The sequence below is a fragment of the Lingula anatina genome, chromosome 10, assembly GCF_051362555.1.
Source record: "Lingula anatina isolate TDL-2025a chromosome 10, LinAna3.0, whole genome shotgun sequence".
In the NCBI taxonomy this organism is placed as follows: domain Eukaryota; kingdom Metazoa; phylum Brachiopoda; class Lingulata; order Lingulida; family Lingulidae; genus Lingula; species Lingula anatina.
Window position 1 is genome coordinate 19347386 of NC_141776.1, and position 17189 is coordinate 19364574.

At 38.6% G+C, this 17189-nt stretch overlaps 3 protein-coding genes across 4 annotated transcripts; 2 read left to right on the forward strand and 1 right to left on the reverse strand.

Moving 5' to 3' along the window:
• The first annotated feature begins 1662 nt into the window (after nt 1–1662).
• On the forward strand, nt 1663–7075 carry LOC106179835 (putative serine protease K12H4.7). The gene is made up of 10 exons (XM_013563619.2): nt 1663–1884; nt 2277–2458; nt 2907–3043; nt 3512–3607; nt 4255–4396; nt 4754–4868; nt 5181–5379; nt 5488–5581; nt 5939–6147; nt 6451–7075. The coding sequence occupies exons 1-10, from the start codon at nt 1687–1689 to the stop codon at nt 6558–6560; spliced, it is 1482 nt and encodes a 493-aa protein (XP_013419073.2). The 5' UTR covers nt 1663–1686; the 3' UTR covers nt 6561–7075.
• A 554-nt stretch (nt 7076–7629) lies between these two features.
• Nucleotides 7630–10928, forward strand: LOC106179837 (uncharacterized). Its single transcript, XM_013563623.2, has one exon. It carries the CDS (start codon nt 7751–7753, stop codon nt 8894–8896), a length of 1146 nt encoding a protein of 381 aa, XP_013419077.2. The 5' UTR covers nt 7630–7750; the 3' UTR covers nt 8897–10928.
• On the reverse strand, nt 9804–16887 carry LOC106179825 (uncharacterized). 2 transcript variants are annotated; one of them, XM_013563608.3, is made up of 10 exons: nt 16705–16887; nt 15729–15979; nt 15284–15491; nt 14843–15042; nt 14331–14491; nt 13741–13923; nt 13321–13455; nt 12817–13122; nt 12416–12605; nt 9804–12276 (listed from the first exon to the last, which is right to left on the reverse strand). In XM_013563608.3, exons 2-10 carry the CDS (start codon nt 15928–15930, stop codon nt 11954–11956), a joined length of 1908 nt encoding a protein of 635 aa, XP_013419062.2. In that variant the 5' UTR covers nt 15931–15979; nt 16705–16887; the 3' UTR covers nt 9804–11953. The 2 variants fall into 2 exon arrangements, with proteins under 2 accessions (XP_013419062.2, XP_013419063.2); XM_013563609.2 differs by having other exon boundaries at nt 16709–16854.
• Between the last annotated feature and the right edge of the window lie 302 nt (nt 16888–17189).

A 17189-nucleotide genomic window follows, 5' to 3' on the forward strand; every position in this document is an offset into this window, starting at 1 on the left:
TGGAAGTCTTGAAATTTTGACAGTAAAAAAAAAGAAAGAAAGAAAGGTATTTGAGTGATAACATTGTAATTGATCTAAGCAAGCAAGTAAGTCGAGTGGGTTAAATTTGAAAGTTGTTTTTTTATATAAGAAAGGCAGGGCATCGTAAATAGAACGGAATCCTTAACGCTGTTAAATGTAGGTAGCTTTTGGCTCAATCGTATTACGGGCATTCCCATTTTCAGGGAAATGAAAGCAGACGATTTCATACCCAGCACAAAAATGAAAAACAAATAAATTAATTATGAAATTAATTGAATTTGAATCCTCGTTGCCCAGTGCCACAAATGCACTGCGTTAATTAGAAAATAGACAAAAAAGATGGAAGAAACTTCAAATATCAAACATGCCACCGCCTTTTTTATTTGATATAAGATTACAGGGGGTCATATGTGAGATATTGCGAAATAATTTCTCAAGCAGAAAAGACCAGAGAAGGCTCCTTGTGCGTAGGTGGAGAGCACCGATATTTAATACAAACACTCAATATGGGTGGATTTGGTTGGACTGTTTGTGAATAAAAGCCACTTTTGGAAGGAATATGTCAACGCCACAATACCTCTGAGTAGGACTGTGAACTTTTTTGTTTGCCCAGGTATTATTATGCCATATTTTCATGCACTCACCTGGTCTGATCCAGATATTTTTACCTATCAGGTCACGATGTCTATTCTTCTGTTTTCATCTGATGTGTCTTAATCCATCAACTTTACCAAAACACGCAAAAACATTGCGAAATAATGGCTGTATAAGCTATTTTGCAACTTTCTCAAAGCACAATAAAAAAAGAAGAAGAAATGCATTGCGAAATGCTTATGTACAATGGCTGTTTGAACTATTTTGCAACATTTACGACACGCATAAAATATTGCGAAATGTTTACAATGGCTGTTTTAGTCCACTTCGAGACATTATCAAAGCACGTAAAAACAAAGTATGATGATAAAGACGTTTTGTCAATATTGACGATTTTCTTAAAAAAAAAAAAGAAATTTTTGTTGTGCCGCGGTTTGGAGCAATAAGAAAAAGTGTTATCCACGTGCGGCAACCAAAATCCTACCACACTTCCACTACGACAATCTTGCAAGCCGAAATTAAGAGAAGTCCAGAACATATTTTATGTGTAGGTTAAATTATGTTTACTAGATTTTGAACATATTGTCTTAAATCATTAGTTGCCAATTTATGGTTAAATCGGAATTGTAATGTAAGTTTTTCAAACATTTTAATTAAAATTGACATTTAATTTTTGGAGCTTTTTATGTTGCACGATATCAACGTAGTTAGCCTTACCCGGATTGCTTTCAAAAGCGTTCGGGTTGTTGCTCTCTTTCTCCACCCCCCCCCCCCCCACCTTCTCCCACCCCCTCCCCACCCCACCATCCTGAAAACAATTTCGCAAAAAAAAAAAAAATTAAAGAAAATATTTTTGTAAACGAGCACTTGGACATATGCGAATAAAGAATTTCACATACATACATGGGAGGTACACAAGTCTTTTGATATTAGTAAAACAAGCACACTCTGAAAAATTTAGAGAATAACGCCATGAAGGTGGCATAGAGAAAAATTAGGAAATCAGAATTCGCGTCATGTGATATATTTATAGCTCACATGACAGTCACATGGCCTCAATGTGGATCCAAAATGGCGACCTCCAGAGCTGTGCTGCTGTTGTTATTCCTGGGAAGTTGTGTGGGTGTGCGGCTGTTCCACAGAGGGCGGCCTCGGGGCGGCATGGTGGGGGTGCCAGCAGTGAACTGGGAACATGAACTGCCACCAGATCAGTGGATAGAACAGCAGCTGGATCATTTCAATGACGCAGATACCAGGACGTGGAAACAGGTGCTTGCCTAATATCACATTTGTAGCGTGATGAAATTCTACTTTAAATGTAAAGGTGAATAATAATAATAATAATAATAATAATAATAATAATAATAATAATAACATTTGTAACATGATGCAGTTTTAAACATAAGTTAAAAGTTTCTGGTGAAATACTGCTTTAAAGGTAAAGTCCTTCCCCCTACCCACAAGACCGGCCTTGTAGTTTAACATATTGCTACGCACTTTCAGGTAGTAAAAATATGATATAATAATTTTACATGAGAGTGCAAAAGAAGAGGCTGATTAAGGATTACTACACGTAGTACTCAGGCTACTCATAAATGTTACCTAAACTGGTGCAATACAGAATGTAAAAAACAATAATTTAAAGCATTTTTTTTTTTCAGAGATACTTTGTCAACGCCACATTCTACAAGCCTGGTGGTCCAGTATTTGTCCAGATTGGAGGTGAGGGGACGGCAGATCCTATCTGGATGGTCACTGGACAGTGGATTAAGAATGCAGAGATTTACAATGCCATCTGTTTCCAGGTGGAACACAGGTTCTATGGGAAGAGCCACCCTACACCGTAAGCACCAATGTTGACAATAATAATAATAATAATAATGATAAATAAAAAATAATAAAAATAATGATGATTATGAATAATACTGATAATAATAATAATATAATGATGAAGGAAGTGAGAAGATCTTGATAAATGGGTCTTGAATTTATCTTCATTTTAACCACACTTTTTACAGAGCTCATACTTGTAGCTGAATGTTTATTTTACATGGTTAAATTATTGAAAGGTGAAAACATGACGGTTAAGTTGTAACTTTTAGCAAGTTATTGTTTCCAGATGAGATATTCATTCCATATAGCACAGTTATCACATATTCAATAAATTGTTTATTAGACAAAGTTCTTTCAGATGATATATAAAAATCTTTCCAAATGAATGTAACACTTATCGCTGATCACCCAATGGCTCTTCCATTTTCACAACATAATTCCCAACTCTATATTTTCAGTGACATGAGCGTGGACAACTTACGATATCTGAGCAGTGAGCAGGCGCTGGCAGATCTGGCTCACTTCAGAGAGTACATGGGAAGAAAGATGAATCTCACCAACGCTAAGTGGATCACATTTGGGGGCTCTTACCCAGGTACTTGAGTATATAGTGGGTGGAAGATATGTGGTATCCAATTCTATACGTCTTGGATCCTCTTTGGTGAGGAAAGGAGAAATAGGGTTGCCAGATTAACATTTTTGTAATTTTTCCCTTGAATTACAGGCATTTTTTCTTTATTTAATGTTAAAATATGTAATATGCTAAAATATAAAAATATTTTACAATTGTTCTTTTAAGGTTACTAAACAGTTTTCATTTATTCATTCAAAACACTGTATTCTTGAGTCACATGTCATTCATTTGAAGTGATGTTTAATCCTGAATGCATAGAAAAATACTAAGATAAGATTGGATCAATACTCTTAATGTATGACAGTAAAGTGTCAAATTTTTAGAGCATTTCAAACGAAGACAAACATCTTATGAATTAAATGATCAGTTTGAATTTTAATTTAAGGCTTATATTGCAAGAAATTACAGGTATAGTTTGATCTGTCCTAGGCTCGCTGTCTGCCTGGTTTCGTCTGAAATATCCTCACTTAGTGCATGCTGCTGTGGCAACCAGTGCACCTATGTTTGCCCTGCTCAACTTCAAAGGTATAGAATGCATCTATTATTATTTTTAATGTCATCACACTAGCATACAAATAATTATAGAATAAACTCATTAGAACAGAACATTAACTGACATACCAGATAAAAAGAAAAAAATCACACTAGTACTTAACATGCTTAATATACTGGTATGCATATAAAAAAAGTAAAACATATACACATATGTAATATACATTATAACAGAGGGCAACATCTGATATTACATCCATTATCACAGAATAATAGATATCTTACTTATAAGTTGAAAGTGGCAAGATGCATGCAACTTTTTGTATTAGAACATGTGATTGAAAATGATGCTTTGATTTTTTTATGCCTTGCAGCATATTAATTAACATCATTTGATATAGTTCTTTTGAATTATTTAATTGTTGATATTGCTGTATATTTTACCAATCAAATTGATAAATTGCCTGTCTCATGTTTTTTTTTTAAATAATTTTTAAATTGCACTTCTGGAATGAAACTGTGTAGATCAGTTATACACGTACAAGTACTGCAGGTTACAGAAACTTCTGTTGATATTTTAAACTATAGACAACATAGCATTACGTAAATATTATATCTTCTGCGTAATATCATAGAAGTAGAGAAAATATTTAATTTCGTATTCTTTTGTAAATGACCAGATTATCTGTCAGTGGTCCGTGATGCCTTGGATACCACGGCAACAGGAACTATGTGTAACAAGCTGATAGGTGTCGCTGTGGATGCTGTGTCCCAGGCCATCAAGACAGACCAAGGAAAGAAAATGATGAAGGAGAAATTCAGGTATATTGTAAGCCACTTGATGTACACTGTCAAGAAGTTTGTAAAAGTACAATAGTGAATTAATTCCATTTTATTGAAAAGTGTTGATTTAAAACTTCGTGTGAAGGTTCATTTGATGATAGTTATAAATTAAACTGAAATATTTACAGGTAACAAAAATTGTTTTAACATTGTTTAACAAATTTGTGAAAAAATATCTTCTTTGATCTTGTGGTGTTTTTTTGCCCATTTAGTTTACTTTGTTTGGACTGGCATTTGTACTAAACTTTTTCAGTCCAAATAAACTGGCCCAAAATGAATGCTGTACTACCTCCAAAGTTTTCAAATATTTCTCACATTCTTCCTGTTCTTCCTCAGACTTTGTGACAATCTTGATGGTGCCTCTCCTAATGATATCGCCAACTTATTCAGCACTTTGGCAGGAAACTTTGAGGGGGTGGTGCAGTATAATAAGGACAACAGGGCTTTTGAGGTTCGTCTTATTGTTATCTTTTATGATTTTAGACATTTTTAAAAATTAAATCAAAAATCTGTGTGGGAATACTGGTTACTATCTGCTCACCATGTATAATGATACATACAACACAGTGGTATCGGTATACTGCAGACATGAGCTTTTTCCGCAGAAAAGTGGAATTTTGCATTTTTTAATTCAATTCTGATGATTCCTGAGATTCATCAAGGTTAGGTGTTGGCTCCCATGATAAATGTTCAGAGGGTTTTTTTTAAACCTGGCTTATGTGTGATACTGTAACATGCACTAAGTATTTCCATTTATTCCCAGGGAGCCGTGGGCACCAACATCACCATAGACACCCTGTGTGGACTGATGGCCGCCCAGCGCGCTGACCCTCTGACTGGCTTCTCAATGGTCAACTCTCTCATACTGGACACATACAAACAACCCTGCCTGGACTTCTCATATAAGAACATGATCAAAGAGTTACAGTTGACTGACTGGAATAGCAGTGCTGCTGAGGGGGGTAAGAGAAATGAAGGGAAAATGGTATGAAATAATTTTGCCACTATGTAAAGATATTGTCACAATGTATCAGAAAGTGTCTACTTTTGTTATTTTGTATCATTTTCAGGGCGCCAGTGGACGTACCAGACTTGTACAGAGTTTGGTTGGTACCAGTCGTCAGATCTCACAGACCAGCCCTTTGGTCACATGTTTCCTGTCAGGTAAACCTCATCGATGACCGTTCATTTATATGCTAGGTTGATTTGTCTCTTTGTTGTATATTGGTTGGTTGAATGTGAGGAGATGAGGTCAAGTTCTTTAATTGGACATTTGTCAGAAATTGCTACGGGTTTCCTGTGATGAAGGGAACTCTTTTGATTCTGGTGGAAAACACTTATTATAATTTTTTTTGATTGACGCACTTTCCATTGGCAGATCACGTATGAATACCACACAGAACTGTGTAAAGAAACATTCAACATGGAGAACTGTTTATGTCCTAGATACAACGCATCAAAATTCATTGCACTGCGTCATTTTAAAGTAACCTAACTGGTGTTTCATTCTCTCTCTTACAGTTTCTCAGTTCAGCAGTGCAAGGATATATTTGGTGACAAATTCACTCAGGCTCTCAACGTACAAGGTATAAACAGGACCAACACTAACTACGGAGGATACGGGATCAAAGTGAGCCGTATTCTCTTCCCCAATGGTTCCATAGACCCCTGGCACGCTCTGGGGATCACCAAGGATCTCACACCTGATGCCAGGGCCATTTTTATTAAAGGTGAGAATAATTGTCACAGTGTGTACACAGCTGAACATAAGTGGTTCAGCGAGAAAAATAAATAAATGAAAAATTAAAATGAATAAACAAACACTGCTGCTGTATCACTTAAAAGGGTTAAAGGAAAAAAATCTTGCTGTTGAACCAATTTTCAAAAAATCACCAATAAGATATATATTTATAATTATTTATAATTACTGAGATGATTATAGATATATATACATAATGATTATCATTAGGAAATAATATAACATATAGTACATTCCTATATAAATGTACATGTTAATTTACATAAAATTCCAGGAACAGCTCACTGTGCCAACATGTATCCTGACTCACCCTCTGATTCCCCCCAGCTGGTGGCGGCCAGGATGGCCATTAGGAAACAGATTGGACAGTGGCTGCAGAGCTGAGGGACAGAAATCTTCCCTGTCCTCTGATAGCAGCTGTAGTGAAGAAATGGCTCAAATAATAATGAAGAACAAAAGAAAAATGAAAATTTTTCTTGGAATGGCAAGAAATGTCCAGCTGTGATAGATGACCTCTGGTTGGTGTATTGGTTGGGAGGGTAGGATTTGGAAAAATAATGATAATAATATCCACAGAAAAAAGATTTAGAAAAATTGTTGATAAAATCAGGTCTTCGTTGATTCAGGGATTCATTGGAGATGATGGAACACTTCATCAGTTTATCTCAAGACAGATTCGAAAAGAGTAGAAACATGTCTGTCGCAGCAGGCTGCACCACATGTATCAATATGGCAAAAACAATGATTATGCAGTTTTTTAAATTGAGATACTTAATGATTAACATTTGATATCTGATAAATGGTTGTATTTGTCATCTGACACACAAGAAAAATATAAAATCTTTATATGAGGTAGATTTTTGTAGATGTTCAAAGAAAAATAAAATTATGGACAATTTTGTGGTTATTTATTTTTTTAACAAATGCAAAAACACATGCTCAGATCATCTAATTTTGATAATTTTTTCAGTACGAATAAACAAACCTTAAAAGAAAACTATGAAAAAAGAGAAAGAAAAAAGTGCAAATTCATATGAGAAATAAACTCTGGAATATATTTTAAGTTGACATTGTTTTTATTTGTCTTTTTGTGATAATTTTTGTTTTCTTAATTCTTTTTGCTCATTTATCTCAGCATTAAAGGTGTATATTTTCCTTACATCAGTAATGATTATTACCACCAATCTCATCTGAAAAAGAAAATAATGTTTGCCAAAAAGACGAACAACCTGTTCTATGATTATAAAATCATTAATTTTTTTGGCACGCTTTCATTTGAAGAATGTTGTAAGTAAAATTATTTCCCCTCATAAAGAATACTAAGTTGCTTATTTATTAAATAAATTTATTTTTATTTTATTTTCAATTGAATTTATCTGGTTTTATTTAACCAGCACTAAAAAGTAAATCACACCCAGCAGTAAGAACACCTGAAGCATCCAGGGGTGCGTGACGTCATCATTTTCTGTGCACCGCCATTACACAAAGCCCGTCGTAGGCGGAGATACAATGTGGTAAAAATACACACCGACGGTTCCTCGCTGCGACTTCCATCCCTTCTAGACAGGGGCAGGATGGACACGGTATCTCTTTATGTCACCACGTGCAGGTATGTTATGCGATCGGATCCCAACGATCCGAGCACCTACAGTGAATTGTACCGCTACGTCCCTTTCCTTCGCCAAGCGTTACTGTGCTACGTGTGTGGAGGGATATTGCAGCGTCCTATGGGTCCTGTGGAGAAAGTCTGTCAGCATAATGTGTGTAATGATTGCGTCGGTGGGAAAATGAGGCTTAAGCCACAGTGTAGTTGGTGTAAAGACCATAAAGCGTTCATAGAAAAACCACAGCTAAGGATCGTAGTACAGCTTTTCAAAAAATTATGTGAATACATTTTGAGTACACCGCTAGCGGAGAAGATAGCCGCAGGGAGCGTGAATGGAGAGAGTAATTCTTTATTACAAATCATGCAAGAGGCGGTGGATTTTCGGGACGATCTGTATAGCAATGGCGAATCTCAGAAGAAATTGAAAGAAAATGGACCACCGAAGCTAACCAAGATAAACAATAACAAACCCAGTAAATCTCACCTAACGCAACGGGGACGAAAGCCGTCGTCTCAGCAGTCGCAATCAGCGCAGCCTCCATCACCGTCGCTCTCTTCTCCAACGGCGGACAGCACGATTGTCGCTCCAACAAACGACACGAACTCTGTTAACACTGCCGAGCAAACTGTCACATCTAGCAGTACTTTGTGTGAGGGGGTGGTTTTATCAGGTATTCCTTTACAACAAGATGCCATGGCAACAGTAACCTCAGCGGGGCCGGCTGAAGGGCAAGCCGCAACGTCGAACCACCACTACAGCGTAACTCTAACCAACCATGACACCCCCAGACTAAAACTTAAACGTAAATATCCCACAGACGATCACTCCAGTATGATTAAAAAATACAAACCAGACAGCGCGATTACTTCAGGTAATAAAAAGACCTCGTCAAAAAACCAGAACGCCGACGCGAAGAAGAAGGGTTGCCGGTGCGGTAACGCCACTCCTACACCGGGCAAGCTGACGTGTTACGGTCAGCGGTGCCCGTGCTACGTGCAGCGTGTCGCGTGCACAGAGTGTCGATGTCGCGGCTGTCGGAATCCAGTAAAACCCATCAAAGTTGAAATATCTGAAAACTTAGAGGTAGAAGAGGAGGAAATAAGCGTTGTATGATTACTTGTAGTTGCTTTGTAACTTATATATTCCACAATATTTGCTCCTCCGCTACATTTTTTTCATGAAATATTTTATTTTGGAGTATCTTATAAAATTAAGGGAAAAGAAACATTTTAACCCCATGTTACATCTCTTCTCTTTAATTGTTATGGATGTAAGTGTCAACTAGTTTGGCTCGGTGTAGGGTGTGCGTAGGGGTAAATATTGTGAAATGGCTCCTTTATGAAATAGACTACGTTTGTTTTTTCGGTTTATGTGACATCTTCGACTTGTATAGAAAAGTAATAAGGGATAGTGTTACTAGGAAAACTTTGGTTTTATTCCATCGTGAACTTCCAAGAAGTTTCACAGATTAGAGATGCAGTGCATTTTCTGGACAAATTCTCGTGAGGCTTGTTTTATTATTATATAATTCATTTTTCCATGTATTTAATTGTTTACTTTATTATTCTTCGTCTTGACCAATTCTTGTAGGAGTGAGTTTTTGAACGGCAATGAGCGGTTGACACAATGGCAAGTAAACGTGGCCCGGGCCGTCATTTTCAAAAACAAATATGTTTGTTCACAAATTTTTACTAATCACTATTATGACTCTACGAAAAATCTGTCTTCAGCAATTATGTTTGTAAAACATTTGAATTTTAGCGGACATGTATGCTGTCAAACTGTACAGGCCTTATAGTCGGAAAAAGTCCACTCGGAATAAAAAATTGATCTGGTTTCTATGATATTTTTCAAATTGGGTCAACTGGGGGGGGGGGGGGGGGAATTTTTCAGAAAATTAATCCCCTTTTGAAAAAAGCTTGAAATCCACAAGCCTGCTGTATTAAGTAGTCAGTATGCTCCTATAACAAGTGGTCTACGTCATTAATTATTGCGTATAGCACATGTCACGTGTTTGAAGACGTTAAAAAAACGACGAAGAATTTACTAGCTGAGACTGATTATTGATTGGTTATTGTAAGGTGTTTTTGTATTTACTTTGTTAAGGCTACCTCGAAGTTTGTGGTGTTGCTTGCTTGGATTACGAAAAAAAAGGATATGCACCGAAATAAGCGAAAACAATTGGTAATTTGCTATCAATTTTCAGTCGACGTAAAACTCAGATTTAATTTAAAGGGATAACAACTGTTCATTTTGGCCAAAAAAATGAATTATCCTGGGGTAAAGAGCAATTTTTCCATACTTTCCAATGGTTAATGAATCCATTTCTGCATTCAAAGTTAGTCCCTGTTTTTTTCTAAAAAGTTTTTTTATAATAAACTCTTAAGAGATTATTACATAGTATAGCCATATATGCAGGTCACGTGGTCAGATGACAAGCACATATTTCAGATTTACTGCTATTACTGTCGTTTTTTTTGGAAAATGGAATATATTATATTTCTGTGAGCTGTTTACAACGTATTTATTGTGAAATATAGATCTCATACGAAGAGTTGTTATCCCTTTAAATAGAATGGACCCCTCCTTTTGTACCATGCACACAAAAAGCGCATCACTAAACAGTGTTCAGTTAGTAGATTTCATAAAAAAAACGGGTTACAGTAGAGGGTGCATTTTTCAATAGAAAGTTGAGCTATTCTTACTACATTGTTTTCGTAAGATCTCTCGTTTTACGTGTATGTAATACATCTCTGTTTACCGTTTTCTAACTTTTGGTCATTTAGTTATCAGAGTGTTTGAGCAACTGGGTATTTTTACTGTCTCAAAGTTACGTCCGTGATATATTCTACTTAAGTATTTTGCTGGATATCGCGTATGGCACATAAGTATCTTGGTCATAATTGCGTTTGTTTTGTCAACAGTTGTAGCTTATAACCTGGTACTTTGAAATTTGCAATTAAAAAGTTGAATGGTTTGCATATGGTAAAGAGCATGGTTTAACTGTTATCAAGATTCTTGCTGTTATATAAATTAGGTAGAATTCCATTTCAATTAAAGGCGCATTCTCGTTAACTCTCGTTCAGGGTTGTAATGTTCATCTGTTAAAACTAAGATGTTAGAAGAAATAAATACATGTACTTTATGCTTGTGTTTATGTCTTCGACACCTCGACGTCGCCGCACAACGACCTGTCACCATCTTATTGCTCCGCTGTGACAGGAATGGTAGTCCGCGAAGAACCGTAGTCCGTTCCCCATTACTTTGCACAGGTGACATTTGTCCCATATTCTAACCCCCATACTCCGTCTAACCCTTACCACTTATTATAATGGTCCCCGGACTTCTATTTCTAGGACTTCCATTCCTGTCACAGCGGTAGGACTTATCATAAATTTGACCCACTTGAGACAAAATGCATGAAAAATAATTTTTTTGCTACAATGGTTTATTAAAATTTTGTGCAAAATTGTTTACCCTGATGTCGGCATTTATTTACTATAAAACTAAGCTTTCGCGATTAGACAGTTACAAGCACTCAACACCACGCACCCTGGGCGGGTATTCGAGAAATACTGAATTTACATTTTGTTCGATAATAATTATAAAGCACCGGTAAGTCTTGACCTTGATCCTAACGCCAGTAACCTAAGACCGCGGGTAGGGATCTGGGGTAGGAAAAAACAGGCCGTGTCTGGTAGTTGGGTAGGCCTGAAGAACCACCCATTGGACCCAAAAAATGGTCACTATGAATCAAAATGTAATCAAGGTTCTATGCCATTTCTAAGTTCTTGGGTCAATAATGACAGTAAATAAAAAAAGGTCCACTTTTCCAGAGAAAAAATCTTTGAAATTGCTGCGAACGGGACTGTTCCATGAATGGTTCGTCTGAACTAGAAGCTAATAACCTTTAACTGAATCTCTTTAACCTCTAATTCAAAGCGTCCATCATCCATCCTACTAATGTCACTTCTTGTTAATGAATCAGACATAATGCTAAATCAAATTAATGGATAATTGTTAATGTTTAATCATCTATCGGCGATTCGTGTGGCTCAAATTACAGATAAATTTATCATTTTCAATGGGATTCATGGCCTTGTCACCCCGGTCCTTTTCGAGGCTCACGTCACCATGGTGATCATCCAAACTGTGGTACCCCGTTGATTTCTACTGTGAAGACCCCATCATCAGCTTCAAATCTTCCTTGGGATGTCGCACGTCGACGGCGGATATCTGGTACTTATCTACCAAGATATCCAGCACAGTGGGCGTGATGAAGGCCGGGAGGACAGGCCCCAGGCGAATATTCTTCACGCCAAGATGGAGAAGAGAGAGGAGAACAGCGACCGCCTTCTGCTCGAACCAGGACAGGGCGATGGAGAGAGGGAGCGAGTTGATGTCGGTCTCGAAGGCCCCTGCCAGAGCGTTGGCGACCACCACGGCGCCGTAGCTATCGTTACACTGACCCATGTCCAACAGACGGGGCAGACCTGAAAGTGATGACCACAACATGTTGGAGTTTATTGGGGAGAAAGGTGTTTATTGTACACTAAGAACAGGTGTGTGTGTGTGTGTGTCAGAGAGAGAGAGAGAGGGAGAGAGAGAGAGAGAGAGAGAGAGAGAGAGCACCTGTTGTCCCCAGCGTCCCCAGCTCCTTACGGTTAAAGCGGAATTTGGCACATCCCATGGTGAGGACCACGGTCTCTGGCGGCAAGCTGTCCACCAGAGTGGCGAAGTAGTTCCGCTTGTGTTCGGCGCCGTCACAACCACCAACCACGAATATGCGTTTCAATTCGCCTGATTTCACTGCTTCAATAACCTATTTGAATAGAACAGCCGGTCGGTGACGGTTTAAACTGCATAAAACCAGCAAGAAATTCAACTTGCGAATATATCAATCCAAATATGAGAAAACGTTCAACATTTGACAACGGGTACTTCGTACGACGGAAAAAACCAGCATTCCCATCGCAGAACAAACTCAAACAAAAGTGCCATTTTAAAAAATGGAGAGCCTGACCATCCCCTACCTTGTCTGCGTTGTCTAACAGGACATCTCTGCCAAATCCCACACTCAGGAACTGCTCTTCCGTCTTGTCGTCTGCCTCGGGAAACCCTTTCAGCTCATTGGCTAGTTTGATCACGCGGTCCATGTCACGTGTTACGTCGATGTGCTCAACACCTGGCCAACCACAGTCGTTCAAAGTAAAAAGGCGGTCCTTGTACGATTTCATTGGTTCAATCATACAGTTGGTTGTTATGACAACGGGACCAGGGAATGTCGGGAATTCAAACTGCTGAAGCTGCCACGCCCCTCCAAAATGTCCAGCAAGGTGCTGAAATGGTACAAAAGATATTTCTGATTCTGATTCAGAAAAGTTAGAACCCTCACCAGGTCAGATACACGTACAAAAGCATTTAAGCAAATACCCAAATAGTTTGACAGTGAAGTTTCAATAAATGGAAATGTACAGTGGCGTCTCTGGTTGAGGATGGCGCCAGTCGTTCTCCTGTGAGCCTTGCACGCCAATTACCTTAAATTTCCTCAACCATGGGTAGGAGTGCGCGGGCAGCATCTCCCCGTGGGTGTAGACGTTGATCCCGGTACCCTCTGTCGCCTCCAGGATCTTCAACAAGTCGTGCATGTCGTGGCCCGACACCAGAATTGCCTAGAATTTCACTTCTCATGTTTATATTTTCATGCAAAACGTTAATCTTAAAGGGAAAAATACAATTTCTCTTAATGGATGTTGCTTTTAACGCACCCCATTTTTATGGAGATAACAATTTTGCATTACTTAAATAATATTTTTATTTTCTGAAGTTTTTTACTATTTTTATGCGTCTTATTCCTCGGCTATATCTTTCTTCAATGGTGTTATGTAATTTCTTCAATATTCCCAGAAATGGGCATTTAATGTAACCAATCTGGTATCAAATGCCCAAAGCCTCACCTTGCCGGGTTTTGGTTTTGTCGACACCTGTGCTGGCGACGGTGCCCCAAACTGTTCACGGTGACCTATGTCTAACCTTTCCATAACCTTGACATTGGCCTCTCCGACCTTCAACGCCCAACCGAGCATGGCTGCCAGATCGTTTCTTTCCTCCACTGGGCCGTTCTCAAGAAAGTCAAACACCTAAAAATAAGAATCCTACAGCGGTCATATTTTGTAAGATTAAAAGTAACGCACTAAGCATTTTGACAAGTGGCAAAAACATTTTTCGTACATACAAGTACATGCTAGAATAATGTTACCTAGTCCCCTATATAGGCCTACTGCCTCGATTCACACAACCCAAAAAGTCATTAATGACTTAAAGATAATAATCATCACTGAAAATGGAATGGAGCGTGAACGTAGATCACAATTTAATACTTGTATTCAAAGTTAAACTCAACCAACAGAGGTGACTTAATACAGCTATTGAATATCTCCCTAAATATGATAAGTGCAGATCCATTTGGTTATAACATTTTTGAAACCCCTGAGCTTACGCGATTGCTATTCTATCATTTTCTTTAATATCATTGAAATCCGCTGACCTCCATAACGAACGCTCCGATATCCTTCATGTCTTGCCCCAGCACGTGGGCGTGTCTGGCGTACGTGGACATCCCCTTTAACCCAAACACGATCATCTGTCGGACACCTGCAATGTCAGCTCCGTATATAGGGACGTCGTTGGTGAGGGTGAACTTTTTACCTAGAAATAAAAACAACCAGAATTGATAAAAAATCTACGAGAAAACTAAATGAAATTAACAAGCATATGCTGAGCATCCGCAATGCCGAACTCCGGGCATATCATCTTCTAATCCATGGGAGTCCTTGTTGAAATCGCGGCATAGCTATGTTGGAACAATGAAAACCGCTGCTGCAAAATCGCATTAAGTGAGAGCGACGTACGGAAATGGTAGGAAAGCGATCTCCATGCGGTGTGCTCACTGGGGAACTTCCTTGCCTTTATGCGGGGTGGATAATTTCAAATACAAAAGTCAAAAACCATCTTTAACTAAGAGAAAAATGCAATTTGTAAGATAGGAGAAACGCGCACCTTCTTCGTCGAGCGTATCCTCGTCTGTGCTGCCATCTGGCGGGAACCAGGCGGCGGGACCGCTGCTGAACTCTTCCGGTGCCACGCCCTTCTTTTGACAGGCTTCCAAGTACTGTTGTTTCAGCTCCTCCCTCACTCCCACTGCCTCCAGGATGTAGGAGCGGAACCGCATGGGGTCAAAGTTCACGTTGGTTAAGGTGCTGTGGAAGAATGGAAATCACGAGTGAATGAATAAAACTATGATAACTGATATTTAATGGCACTTCAGAAAAAAGTTACAATTTATTTCGCGACTGCAACAATTTTCGAATTTATTTTAAAAATACTGTTCTCAAAATCAGTATTTTTTACAACATGAAATGAACAAAAATATGCATATACGTCTACATGCGATCTTATAAGTTTCCAATATCGCATTCGATAAATATTCGAATTAATTACCTGAACAACGTCCCAAACATGAAGTCGTATACCCTTTCATCGATGACCACGCCCATCTGGGCGGCTCTGTGCCCATATATGGAAACCCCCCTCATCACGTGGATAAGTAAGTCCTGCATGTGCGCCACCTTGGGGACTTTTCCACACACACCTATGGCGGTACAGGCGGTTCTGTTCTTTGTTTGCTCACATTGGTTACAATACATAGCTGAAGGAATCAGATATTTAAAATTTTATTAAACTTTCGGAACTTTTTTTCAATAGGCAATACTTAAAATTGTCATCTTAAAGCTGTAATCCAGGAAAAGGGTATTTCTCTCGAAATGAGACAAAATAAATATGTGGATTAAGAACAAAATGGGTTGTAATTTTTTTTTTTCAATTTTTCAAAAGTTAAAACTTTTAAGCGACAGTTTGGTCTATATTGGATTAGAAATAAAAGTACCAGGTTCATCAGGTTCCAAATTGGCAGTTTTTCCCGCCCTCTTTGCCGCGGTCCTCACTTGCCCCGTCGTCTGCTGTGGAATGTTAGCGAGCCTCTGTAGCTGTGACAACGCACCTGAGCGCGAGATGCACGTGCTACGTGAAGTGATGGTCTGCGACACCGACCAGAGCTGGCGAGCTTTCCGCAAGCTTGACGTAGCCATGTTTCTAAGTATGGGAATGCTTGGCTGAACGTCTAGATCAAGTGAACAGCTGCAGAGGAGAAAAAAAAATTGAGGATATATTTCAGTCTGTAAAAAAATTGAGATAAAAACTCCGAACACGCGCATTAAGTCTCACAGACGTGGGGTGTGTCCCCATGACAGGTATGATTAAGTGCTCATCCGGGTTGCACTCACACGTGTAGAGATAGTCCAACTGACCCACTTAATGCAGGCAACTGGGCGACACGTAGGCCTACGTGATATCCGACACGCACAGATAATGTGTTAGTGGTAAAAATCCTCAAAATGAGACGAAAATGGGTGTACAATTTCACTTGTGTAATATACAAAATAATTTATGCTTGCAGCACAGTGGGCCATTACTCTCTGCATTGTGTGTCTCCATGACCCCCCCCCCCCCCACTCCGCCCCCTCTTTTCAGATCGACACACTCGCAGTGGGCGGTCAACTGAGTCACCACTTAATACATAGGTACTAGGAGAAATGTTCTCAAATGTATTAGCCCTCGAGTGGCAGTACTGTTCTAAACCTTTATATTTTCTTTTTGACATTTCAGTTTTAAACATACATCAACACCATATATATGAGCACAGCTATTTTAACATAGCAATATATATTGACAGTGATATGATCTGTCATTTTCCACACTCGAAAATTTAACCATACTGCAACAAAGCCCCCTCAAGCACCCCTGTGTGGTGCATATATACATAATAAGCACTTCTTTTAAAACCATTAATAGGCACCACTTACCAACCTACTGATGCAGGGACTAGACAATTTTCACTACCACTCCGGCCAAAACACAGGCTGGGGAAACGCTATAGGCGGAAGTTTTCGACGGACGATATGACGTTGTTTTTACCTCTGCGCGAGCAACGTGTTGTTACCGAAGGTGACCTTGTCGGCAAATAACCACGGTGCTGTCCTCGCGTCTGTTATTCGTGTGTTTAAACTGTGGACTGATAGCGTTTGTCATGCCGCTAAAAAATTCGCATGATGAAAACATTGGCATTAACGCATCGTAGTCAAGATGGAATTTGAAAATGTTTGCACAAGGAAAAATGAAACTGTGATTGGTAATAATGGCTTGGGCACTTGTTATGTGAAAAATGAAATGAAATAAAATAAATTATTGTACTTTATACTAGAAGTATATATATATATATAGGGCCTATTATGTACCATCAAGCTGTTTCTTTCTTTCTTTCTTTTTTTTTCTTTCTTTCTTTCTTTCT

Bases quoted from the DNA above. Each gene is read 5' to 3' on its own strand.
- LOC106179837 (XM_013563623.2), top strand. From the start codon at position 7,751: ATGGACACGGTATCTCTTTATGTCACCACGTGCAGGTATGTTATGCGA.
- LOC106179835 (XM_013563619.2), top strand. From the start codon at position 1,687: ATGGCGACCTCCAGAGCTGTGCTGCTGTTGTTATTCCTGGGAAGTTGT. The intron at 3,044-3,511 runs GTACTTGAGTAT...GATCTGTCCTAG, and splicing joins ATTTGGGGGCTCTTACCCAG to GCTCGCTGTCTGCCTGGTTT. The intron at 5,380-5,487 runs GTAAGAGAAATG...TATCATTTTCAG, and splicing joins TAGCAGTGCTGCTGAGGGGG to GGCGCCAGTGGACGTACCAG.
- LOC106179825 (XM_013563608.3), bottom strand. From the start codon at position 15,930: ATGGCTACGTCAAGCTTGCGGAAAGCTCGCCAGCTCTGGTCGGTGTCG. The intron at 15,492-15,728 runs GTACTTTTATTT...TGATTCCTTCAG, and splicing joins TTTGGAACCTGATGAACCTG to CTATGTATTGTAACCAATGT. The intron at 14,492-14,842 runs GTGCGCGTTTCT...TTTTATTTCTAG, and splicing joins GGATACGCTCGACGAAGAAG to GTAAAAAGTTCACCCTCACC.